General features: G+C 38.3%; 1 protein-coding gene across 2 annotated transcripts in view; it reads right to left on the bottom strand.

Moving 5' to 3' along the window:
• The window catches only part of PDGFD (platelet derived growth factor D), a 248,683-nt gene extending 236,649 nt beyond the window's left edge, over positions 1–12,034 (bottom strand). Inside the window, exon 1 of one of the 2 annotated variants that reach the window (XM_019948816.3) lies at positions 11,552–12,034. In XM_019948816.3, coding sequence (XP_019804375.1) covers positions 11,552–11,675 — 124 coding nt within the window. In that variant the 5' untranslated portion in view covers positions 11,676–12,034. The remainder of the gene's footprint in view (positions 1–11,551) is intronic. The other variant, XM_019948815.3, reaches the window with a different exon arrangement.
• Between the last annotated feature and the right edge of the window lie 352 nt (positions 12,035–12,386).

The raw sequence follows: 12,386 nt of genomic DNA, 5'->3' as shown, positions 1-12,386 counted from the left end.
ATGTATTTTCAACATATTTTCATTATACTTAAAATTTATTGAGGTCATATGGACTATAATAGTTATATATTAATGACAGATTACCATGATTTGTAGTTTATTCTTTTCAATGTATTTGGAAAATATGAAATTTCCCTAGCTGAACTGACATGGCCAACCAAGTGAGGGAGTAAAAAAAAAAAAATAGTATGCACAAAGCTGTCTTTTTTCTGCTGCCATCCAGTGGTCAAATAATCATAGTGCATATCACATGTTAAAAAGTTAAGTCTTCCTGGGTAGGTAAGTGAGTCCCTATATTTGTTTTTATGGTTCAGAAATATTTAGCCTAACATCTAAAACCAAGAACGTATGACTCCCAGTTCTACAATTAAAAGTTACTTTTCTGCTCAAATCTTAATTGATATAATAGTAATAGTAATAACCAATAAAGAATTTGTCTTTCAATCCTCAAACAGTACTGTGCTCAACAACAGTTTAATCAATATCATTTTTTTCTGAACTAAATATTAGGATAGATGATTTACGGTTAAAATTTGCTCAACAGGACAGAGTATTTAAAAAAAAACAACAACAACAAAGTAACATGATGGCGGCACACAAATGGCCCTGTCTTGCCCTTTGTTTATTCCCATGAATACTTTATCTCATCAACTGAAGTATAAGCTTTAACAGAGTAGAGAGTGTGCCCTAGGTTTAACTGTTTCTGCCTCAGTGCTTCATCCAGAGATTTGCATGTAGTCAGTACTCAATAAATATTTTTTGAACAAATGAGTAGTGTTTATGTTTCTTGCAGTTGGGTCTGGTGAAAAGTAGTAAACTAAAGAATTGAATGAAAATAATATAAAGCCACAGTGGCTCTTCCTGGGGTATTTAAATAATCTCCGCATATGCTGTACTTAAACTAAATTCCAAATAGCTCTCACACCATCTCTCTCTCTCTCTCTCCCTTTTTTTTTTTAAATTAGCAACTATCTAAAAATCTTTTAATTCCATGTTTAGCAACTTCATCTATGGACTTTTTGTTTTCATAGGAAAGGTATACTGTTTTTATTCCATTCAATAGCAACTCTCTTATTTAATCCTCAGTAAAATAGCATGAACATGTTCTCTCTCTGTAGATAAATCTTTAAACAGAATGGAGATGCATTACTCTTTCCTTAGCTTTCCATAGTCAATCATCCTGACTGAACCTTAAGACTTGTTTCATGCTCCTTAATTTATTTCTTCTTCTTTCTTTTGAACTTTATTAAGTAGTGGGAACTTCATGTAAAAGTACTCAAATACTAATTCTGGAAAGGAAAGGTATACCAAAAAGGATTGATTCTAGTCAGAGTATGTGTGAGGTTTTTTTTTTTTGGGGGGGGGGGGTTGCGTGGGGGAGAAACAGTTGAAAATTCTCCACATTTCATTGATATTAGTCCAAAATTAACCCCAAAGTGTCATGCTTATGCCTAAGGGAGCAGTCTAAAAGTATATGTGATCTTGAAATTTTCAACAAAGTCATTTGGAAAGGACCAATTCTTCACACCAAGCCACTGTCTATAATGGCTATGAAAGCACTTTGTCATGTTATAAGAACTCTAGGAATATCAGCTATTAGTATTATACACCCACAATCATGAATACCACTTTATTTATTTTTTTTTACTTTTTTTAATTTTTAATTTTTTATGCAATTTTTGAAGGTTACTTTCCATTTACAGTTATTACAAAATATTGGCTATATTCCCCATCTTGTGCATACATCCTTCAGCCTATCTTACACCCAATAGTTTGTACCTCCCACTCCCCCACCCTTATACTGCCTCTCCCTCTTTCCCTGGTAACCATTAGTTTGTTTTCTATCTCTGTGAGTCTGCTTCTTTTTTGTTATATTCACTAGTTTGTTGTATTTTTTAGATTCCACATATAAGTGGTATCATACAGTATTTATCTTTCTCTGTCTGACTTAATTTCACTTAGCATAATGCCCTCCCAGTCCATCCATGTTGCTGCAAATGGCAAATTTTCGTTCTTTCTTATGGCTGAGTAGTATTCCACTGTACACATACACCACATCTTCTTTATCCATTTATGTGTTGATAGACACTTAGGTTGTTGCCATATCTTTGCAATTGTAAATAATGCTGCTATGAACAATGGGGTGCATGTATCTTTTTGAATTAGTGTTGGTGTTTTTTTCAGATATAAACCCAGGAGTGGAATTGCTGAGTCATATGGTAGTTCTATTTTTAGTTTTATGAGCATCCTCCATACTGTTTTCCCACAGTGGCTGCATCAATTTACATTCCCACCAACAGTGTACAAGGGTTCCCTTTTCTCCACATCCTTTTTTTTTTAAACATCCTTATTGGCGTATAATTGCTTTACAATGGTGTGTTAGTTTCTGCTTTATAACGAAGTGAATCAGCTATATGTATACATATATCCTCATATCTCCTCCCTCTTGCGTCTCCCTCCCACCATCCCTATCCCACCCCTCTAGGTGGTCACAAAGCACCAAGCTGATCTCCCTGTGCTATATGGCTGCTTCCCACTAGCTAGCTATTTTACATTTGGTAGTGTATATGTGTCCATGCCACTCTCTCACTTCAACCACTTACTTTAAAAACATGATAGTACATAGTTGATTACTTCATGTTCACTGTGCATGCATTTCATGCAAATGAGTGCTTCTCTATTACCTCCCTCCTCTAGATTTCATCCACATGGATATTGTACAAGCTCCTAAAGCTTAAAGTATCCACAAATTAATTTTCTACCTTCATGACTTTCCCTCATCTGTTCTTCCTCTTCTAATCCTTATCCTGTTCAATAATACAAACAGCCATCCAGACAATTAACAGAAAACTTACAGTCACCCTAGCTTCAGAGTTTAAACGTCCTTGCTCCCATTCATTTACAATATGATAGGGCTCATGTGGCCCAAATATCAGTCATAAACAGAAGACAGTGATTGGTTGATTTACTGACTCTTCAAACCTTATTGAGGAGAAGTCCTACGTGCCAGGCAATGAAACAGATAATGAGGTGCACAGCTTCATTAAATATAACAAGTATGCTCACATCAGCAGATGGCAGATTTGTAAATAAATAAGTACCATGGAAAAATTGGGAAAACAAAGGAGTAGCCAATTCTACCTAGAGAGAATTGGGAGTCAGAAAACGCTACATAGGGTGGTGCAATTCCTGTCTAAAATGTGATACCTGGTCAGCACATTCACTCAATAGTTCATTCAAAAACAATTATGATGTGTCTGGAAGAAAAACAACAAAAGGATTAATACTGCTAAGGAATTCACCATTGGATGAATAACCCAATATTTTAAAAAACTGATAATTCCACTCTGAGGCCTACTGAATTGGAGCATTTCCTTTAAGTGCCAGTGGGATCACCCATTGCAGACCTCAAGAAGTGAAATATAAAGACAGATCAAAAGCTCAGTAAACAGTAGAATCAGTAAAAATAGATTTACACATCGTTCACATATAAGTAGCAATTGACACTTTGGAAAAAACTAAGATCCTCTTGAGACTAACAATGAGGAAAAGTGAGAAGATAAGGCTAAGGCCAGAGCCTTAAGGGCAGACAGGAAGATGAAGACTCAGCCAAGGAGACAAAAAAATAAATAAGTAAAAGAACACTCAATGATATAAGGGAAATTTCTATGTGATTATTCAATGTCATATTTCTATAGTATAAGTATTCTGTTTTTTAAATATTATAAGTTTATATAATGTATATGTACATATCTACCTCCAAAATGCTTCAGTTGTAGAGCTTGATAGGTTATAATATGACATTATTTTTTAACTTTAAAAGTTTCTTTTTATATTAACAAGATCCCAATTATATTCTAAGATTTTCCCCACTACTTTCACTATTTATAATGGTTACAGGGACAGAACAAAACATAAGATACACTTTTTAAGCCTTTTCTAATCTTGTTTCTCCAAACAACCTAAAATAAGTACTGTGTTAATTCTGGCTTTATTTCTATCACCATTTCAAACTTACATTTAGGAATAGTTAAGGAAAAGGAGGGGTAGTGTCAAACCGAAGGAAGAGATCATTTCAAGAATGATCACAAAGGAGGCTACAGATCACAGTGACCTCACCCAGAGTGGTAGGGATGACTTCAAACTGCAATGGGTAAGGGAAACAAGAAGTAGAGACAGTAAGGCATGGTGAGACTGAAGAAGTTTATACGGTGCTAAAATGAAGAAAAACATTAAAACAACTTATATATGTTGTGGGAGAATGCAAAGACACTTAAACATATGTGTGGGCTAACAGGATGGAGACAATAAGAAGGGAAGTTTAAATACAGGAGAGTAGTAAAGTCTGTGGGTTTAGGGCATGGGTTTGAAGGAGTCAGAAAGAGGCAGAATCCTGCACAGGAGAGAGACCAAGAGCACAACACCCTCATGCATGACTGAACAGAGTCTAATTTATAAGAGCACTGCTGCCTCCCTGATCCCGACATAGTATTAACACTAATACCAGTTTTACACTGTTGTTGTTGTTTAGCAACTACATCATTTGTTGAAGCATAAGCTGTGTTCAACTAAACCAGTTAGAAGATAAAGATATAGACATATCTCTATCTATCTATCTATCTATCATTCTATCTATCTAGCATAGCATAAACTGAAATTAATTCAAGTTATTCCATTCTGTAATTATGCAGTTGTTTTTATTTTCTAACCAAAGAGCTAGATTTTGCATTTATCCCTGCTGAATTTCGTTTTGATAGGATCAGCCCATCATTTCGACCTAAGAGTATGTAGATTCTCTAATTCAGCAGTCAGCAAACTACAGCCTGCAGGCCCACTGCCTGTTTATGTAAATAAAGTTTTATTGGAACACAGCCACACACATTCATTTATGGAATTCCTATGGCTGCTCTCTTGTTATAATGGCAGAGTTGAATAGTTGCAACAGAGACCTCATGACTTTAGGAAAGCCTAAAATATTTACTATCCGGCCCTTTATAGAAAAAATCAGCCAAACTCTATCTAATTCAACCTGTTAACTATTTTTTCCAGATAAAATATGCAAGTAAATGTGTTTTCTGTGTCTTCATTCAAGTTATTCAGAATCCTGAACCCAATAGGGTCTAATCCAAAATGCAGATAAAAATTCCTGTTCACCTCCCTCTTGGCTAACACAAATCTATTAGTTATCACTAAAAGAATGATAATAACAGTCCATTATTATCCAGACTATAATTGTTCTTTTCCATAAGGTTGTCATAGTAAGCACTGTCAATTTTCTGGTTGAAATCCATATATACATAAGCTAATACCACTTCCAGTTTATGATCCTGGTAAACCTATTAAACATACAATCTAAACTTTCCTTTATGACTCAAGAACATCCTCTAAAATCATCAATTTTACTGGGCTGTAATATAGTACTTCCCCGGTGACATACAGAAAGAGATTATAGTCCATTTGGGCTGCTATAACAAACTTCTACAGATTGAGTGGCTTAAAACTACTGATATGCATTTCTTATAGTCTGAGAGGCTGGGAAGTCCAGCAGATTCCATGTTTTTCTGCTGTCTCCTCATGTGGTGGAAGAGGTGAGGATATCTCTGGGGTCTCTTTTATGAGGGCGCTAATCTCATTCATGAGGGCCCTGCTCTCATGATTCTAATCAACTTCTAAGGGCTCCATTTCCTAAGATCATCACACTGGGGGTTGGGATTTCGACATACAAATTTTGGGGGGACACAAATAAATATTCAGTCCATTGCAAGCTGGAACTATTCTCACCTGTTTCAATAAGAAGCCTAAGCCTGAAAAAAAGTAAGAGGAAGCAGGAAAACTACTAGCTGTCACTTCTCAATGCTGATAGTGTGAATATATCGAACCAGTACTGTTCTCTATTCTAACACCATGCTCTTGCTGTGCTGTGGACAGGGAAACCACATATGCAAGTGAGGTAGAGCTACATGGAAAGTAAAGGAAAAGAATATATAAGTGTCTACCACAGGAACTTTATGACCTCATTTATACACGTTGCGACACTGATTTGGCCTTTAAGTGGATCTGTTGCACATATATTAGTTCATTTGGTTGTGTTTTACATAGTTGAAGCTGTTGAATAGTGAAATTCTGTAAAAGTAGGCTCTTACTATATAGCTTATTAAAGGTTTCAGCAAAATGCAGAGCTTAGCAGCAGATTCTCACATTGGATCTGAAATGACTTGTTCAAAACTAACACAGCATATTCAACCCATTCTCAGAGCCCACACTCAAGAACTGTCACTGAGCTCCCTCAGTCCAAAGAAGGCATGCTAGATTTCAAATTTCAAAAATCAAGAGTCCTAACATACAAGGTTTCAAATCACGTTTGGCTCATATTTATAGACAAAGCACGGCACCCAAAACTGTCCATCTTTATAAACACTCTACAAAAAGTGCTCAAGTAAAAAACCCCAAACTTGGGACAAGATCACTCTTCATAATGAAGGACAGCTCATGTGCTATGACCTCCCTGTATGCACAGGGCACAAATCACAAAAAACACAGTATTAATCTATAAAAATTAAAGCTAATAAATGAATGTCAGCATATCAGGGTGAAGAGCAAAGATATATTACTATATTCATCATCAATGCTTGTAAGAAACAAGGCACGCTTCATTCTTATTCTGAAAAAAAAATTCTTGGAAGAAAATATTTCTTCCTGTCTGTGCACTTTTGCACTTTAGTGTCTCACGGGCTTATTCCTTTATTTAGGACTTACATTTGGTCCTAAAATACTATATGGGGAGTCAGAACATTTTTGCTGAAGCATTTTTCTTGTATTCTTTCCTTTTGCTACCGTATATCATCCCCCTGTAGCTTTTTGCTGAAACTGTCCTTCACGTAAAAGTTATATAAAAATGTCCCTTTTAAAATTGCATAAATTCTGAAATGAAAAAGTTTGAAATAACTTAAAATGTTGCCAAACACTAACCAGGTTACCTTTGTGATTTACATTACCCTAATGAGATCTCAGATCCAGTTAATAAAATCCAATATCTGGCATGCTGTGCTGCAGAGGGGCTTCCAGGGTGAGGGGACCTCAGTGATATCCAGGCACTGGGCACTTTAAATATAGAAATTTTGAACTAGGCTCCTATTTTAATACAGGAAGAATTTTATTAAAATGATTAGCTAGTGCCTTTTTACAATAATAATATTTCAGCAAAGAAAGTTCGTAAGTTCCAGAAGGAAGATGATTTGCATCATGACTCAGCTCTCAAGGACAGAGACATAAATGTCTATATCCTCCAGACGCTCAGAATGATGGGATTCTCTGAGACCACACATGCTCAGGAGTCCCATGTAAGTGGCTCTGGGGACATTGCTCCATTGTTTGACCCTATGGTACTAAAATAATAAAGGTTTGCTTTCATTTGCTGAAAGGGAAAAATCCTGTATTCAAAAATCACTGTCATTCAATGAACACACAATGGTTATTAGTATAACTCACAACCTTATGGCATCTTCCACTATACGCTGTGGAGATATCTGGCTAAACTCACCTCTTTAAAAGAATCTCTATTGAGTAATATAAACTATGGTGGCAAGTCAAAGCCATGTTGCATTCAAAATATGTAATCTCCATTACGCTCTGTAGCCTTAATACACTTAGAGTTGAACAGAAAAATATAAATACAGAAGAACCTCAGATTTAGACACTAATGTGATTCTCAGCTTTCAGACACTTTAAAATTAATTTGTTTAAATTACCCTCTGGTTTTTTTTTTTTGCCTTTCCTTTAAGTTCTGATCTTTGCACCAAAGTCGGTGTGCTGTCATCAATGAGGACAATAGAAACTGATGTTATTTAAGAAATAAGCTTGACCACTTAAAAGAGAATCTCAGACCACAATTACTAAAATTGCAGACCAATCATAAGATAATGATAATAGACAATAGACAATTCAAGTCCTGGCATACTAAACAACCAAACAGAACTATATTCAGAATCATTTACCACCAACACCTGTACTTTCTGAAAGCAAAAAAGGGTCAAGAAAATGAAGAGTGCATCTGTAATCTTAACTCCATAAGCAGGAAGTTCTACCTAGTTAGATTTAAAAATAAGTAAGCAATACTGTTAATTGCTACCTTCACACTTCTTGATTCACACTCTGAGAAACACCAGTTGTGTCCAGTTATTATAACAAAAGCACCAACTGCACAGGCACTAAAATAAAAATATGTAGATGCTATTGCTAAAGGAAGATTTTCTCTGTGCTAAGAGTTGGATCAGGAATGGGTTTCAAAAGTAAATCAGTTTGAGAAAGAATAACAAATATGATATAAGGAAGCATAAATACTCAAGCACTGCAAACTGTTATATTTTAATTCTTCTTAGCTATAGAACCTATTAGTTTCCTCCTGGAGACAGGGACCAAATTCAACCACCCTCTTCCTTGGGTCACCTTTTGTCATTCTGCAAGTGCTGGCAAGGGCTCTACAGGCATCCCTTTTAGAACAAGAACATAATGTGATGAAGATTTCTGAAAGGCCAGAAGACTGCAACAGAGCAGCCTCCTACACGGGGTAGAAGGAGACTATCATTTACCAACCTTCACACTTTATTTCCAATTCATTTCTTAACTACTTCAGTTACCTGGAGCTATTAGGTACTGGGAGACCAAAAAACAAGATTCTGTATCAGGCTGGATAGGATCCAACATACCTCATGCCAAGAACAGGGGATGTCTGTCATCATTCTTCCTTTCTTAACCCCAACATTAGGTAGCAGCTAACAGGGTCAGCAGAGACAAAACGATGGCCCTCAAGTGTAAAGACAGTTCCATCATTAGATAACGGTTTTGAAACCCCTAGTAAGGGCCATATCTAATCTTTTGTTAGATTTCCTACAATTTGTAATCTGAGGGCCAGGTCTTCTAAGGACCCTAAATTAATGTTTGGAAACTTTTATCTTCTATCTTCTCCTTATTGTATTCTCTGTTTATGTCCTCCACAAACTTATACCCTGTCTTAATCGGATCAAGAGTATTGTCCCCTTTATTAAGCCATTAAGGAACTTTGAGAGAGCAAGTTTAAAATGTCTGGAATCAGAACAAGGGTTTAATTTAATAAGTTATTACTTTCTCTCATCAGCTCAATTGTTGCCATTAAAATTTCCCAGTGGCTGTCTAAACTTTTTCAAAGACCCTTTATTCTTACTCTCTCACCAAAACTCTACAACAGTGTTTCTCAACCTTTTCTTCATATCATCACTCCCCTGGTTAAGAAGCCTTTTTAGACATTCTTTTTTTTTCTAATCACATCTGCTCCCTATGAATTGCTAATACTACAAATGTACTATATATCTGTTTATATGTACTGACCCTTTGGAGGACCACAAACCATTGTAATTTCTAAGACTTTTTTTCACCTCCTAAGATCTAACTGCTTTCCTTTGGGGCAATATTACCTTTTTTTTGAGAATGTCTCTCTATAACAAGAATAAGCTGCCTTTTGAAAATTCCCCCAACTAAAAGTTCATTATGAGTGTTAATTATTTTTACTCTGTATACAATTTTCTTTTAATCCAACTACCTTTCCCCCTTTCCTAGCCTTATTTATAAATGAGATTGACACTGAGTTAAGTACTGAGCAATCTGAACTAATCAAAGTGTGTGTGTGTATGTGTGCTGTAACTGCAAAACAGCTCTCGCTAAAATAGGAAGAAATAAATCCAGGGTAGTTTTCAAATTTTAATAAAATAAAGTATTAGCACTTCTCGTATAGACTAGATAGATGTACGGAGTTTTAACAGCAAAAAGTAAAATGAGATTATTCTTTTCCAAAAGACAGAGATATGAGCTGCGTGACTTGGTTTTAGTCAGAATCTTGGGTTAATGGGCAATGGTTACATATTTTTCATTTTCTGTCCTTGATTTCTTGTAACTCATACTTGGGAAGCTAAGGATTACAAAATTATGGCTATGAAGTCATGCAAATTATAAATGGCATTTTACTCTATGTAGCTGAAAGGGCACATTAAGTGCAAACATTAACACCTCTAAAAACTCAATGAGTAGAAGATTGTCCCTGGTGGAAACATTAATGAGTGAAACAAAGCTATAAAGGTTTAGTCTTGAGCCTAAACCTTTTTTTTTAATTAATAAGAAAATTTTGTGCTTACACTAAGATGAAGCGTTATCAAAAATGCACTGCTAGCATATTTTACACAAAATACTGTGATAAGGTAATTCTATAAATACAGGGTGACCTTCTGCCTGGAGGTTACTCTGTGGCTTCCCTATACCCCCTCCGCTTCAGATGACTTTAGCACACTGAAATACACAGCATACTTGCCATCAGAAAATATAATAAGGTTTTTGTTTGCTTGTTTCAAAGCACAGAAGCTTTTCAGTGATGTCCAAATTAAGGACATACCAAGAGAGAAACTGATAAGAAAATAAGAAGGCTAATATGAATTTACCAGAGGTCAAATGTTGCCAGCTCCAAGAGTGAAGCCATTAAGAATAGCTTGGTGATCTCCTTAGGAGATCTGTTAGAATTTTAATCAAGCAGAAGGAAAGAAAGATATTTTTGATGAAGGGAAAAAAAAACAAACACAAAAACCTATGGGTCAGTTCAGGTAGATGGTGGAAACAGCTGCAAATTATTGGCAACATCAGCTGTACTTGAGAATTCAGGAATAAATCAACTTCAGACCTTGGTGGAGGCCCAGAAAGTAAATAAACACAATTAAAATCGCTGGGATCCAATGACCCAGGTGTCCTCCATAGTAAAGGAAAATAAACAAGTCTGCTTGGGACCTTGCTTAAGAGAGCTGCTTAAAGATCTTTGCTTCTTGCAAACAGTTGGAAAGAATTCTATGCAAGACAACTAATAGCAGAAGCCAGGTCCCCCGGGATACAGATAAAACTCCAAAAGGCATTTTCTCCCAGACTCTGAGTTTCTGAGCCACGCTGAAGTCCACTGGAAAAAATCACTCTGGGGATGAAAAGGGCAACATACTGCACACCGCAGTATGCACACCACAGTCTCCTCAACATAAATTATACATAAATAAGTTCTCTGTTCCAGCTATCATTTCCTCTGAAATGAATCATTCCCTCTCCCCACACTTAAGAAAAATAAAAATAAATCACCCAGAGAAAGACACTCTTGAGTCCCTCCACAAATGCCCCAGCTATCGTGTTTCCAGTCCAAAAGGTGGAGAGCCTGACCGTGGTGCGGCACAGCCTGCAACTTTCTTCAACTCTGGGATCCTAGCATCAGTTGATTGTTTGACACCAGAATGACTTCTCTAGGATCAGGGAGATGAGCCACCTGACCTATCTGATCCCCTCAGGCACAGATCCCACACCCCTCTGTCCATTCCGGAAGAAGGGGCTCTCTCGGGACTGGAGACAGGACCCGACCCCTCTTCCCCCTACCCCCCACCCGCCCATACACACAACCAAGGTTCATATGAAAGACTGAAAAGGGGCGTGGGACAACAATGATGACAACAAAAAACGTGATTACTTAATTAAAAAAAATAAAATCTGAGTCTCTTACCATCTCGCCTGAGGTTGGCGTTGCGCAAAGCTTTGATGGATGCGCTCTGCGGAGTTGCAGAAGTGTCCCGGTAGCTGCAAAAGTTTGAGCAGGCTAGCGTGTAGACAAGGATGAGCCGGTGCATTGGGATCAGCGACCTAAGGACAGCGTCGCTCCAAGAAAAAGCCGGGACAGGCTCCCAGGACCACGCCGCGCTCTGGCCCCCACGCTCGCCCTGCGCTAGCCCGGGCCGCCCCGCCGTGCTAGTCGCCGAGCTCTCCCCAAACTTCCTGCATGCTGAACTTTCCGCGCGCGGGTGGCGGCCGCACTTCCTTGTGGTGCTGAGAGTTGATAAATGGTGACGGGACAAACAACAGGTTGACGTTTGTTCGCCCCCTCCGGTGGCCGGCAGCTGCAACACAGGCTGCAGGGGGCGGGTGGCGCGGCGTCCCGGGCGGGCGAGCAGAGAAGCCGCGTCCTCGGCCCCAGCGGCGGCGGCAGCCCCTGAGCTGCGCGCACTCGGGCTCCCAGCCGCGGCGCGCGCACAAGGCTGCCCGGGTCCAGCCGAAGCCCGCTCTGCCACTGAGCGCGCCCAGTGTGACCGTGAGACGCAGCTCTTCCCACCACTCTGGGCTTAACCCTAGACGTTAGACCAGAGGGACAGCGGGGGACAAGAAACTGGGTGGCCGGGAGGAAGTGGAAGAGGGTAGACTCCCCAAACTTCCACAGAGGTGATGGGCTCCTCCACCCATAAGACATGGCTCCTGCTTGGGTGATGGTGGGGTTTGGGGAGGAGGGCTGGAGTTGGAAGTTTGTCGTTTACAATAATCAAGATCAGATTCTACTCAGTCAAGAT

This window comes from Tursiops truncatus, chromosome 8 (genome assembly GCF_011762595.2).
Source record: "Tursiops truncatus isolate mTurTru1 chromosome 8, mTurTru1.mat.Y, whole genome shotgun sequence".
In the NCBI taxonomy this organism is placed as follows: domain Eukaryota; kingdom Metazoa; phylum Chordata; class Mammalia; order Artiodactyla; family Delphinidae; genus Tursiops; species Tursiops truncatus.
The sequence above is the reverse complement of the archived record's forward strand: the minus strand, read 5'-3'. Positions and strand labels throughout refer to the sequence as shown.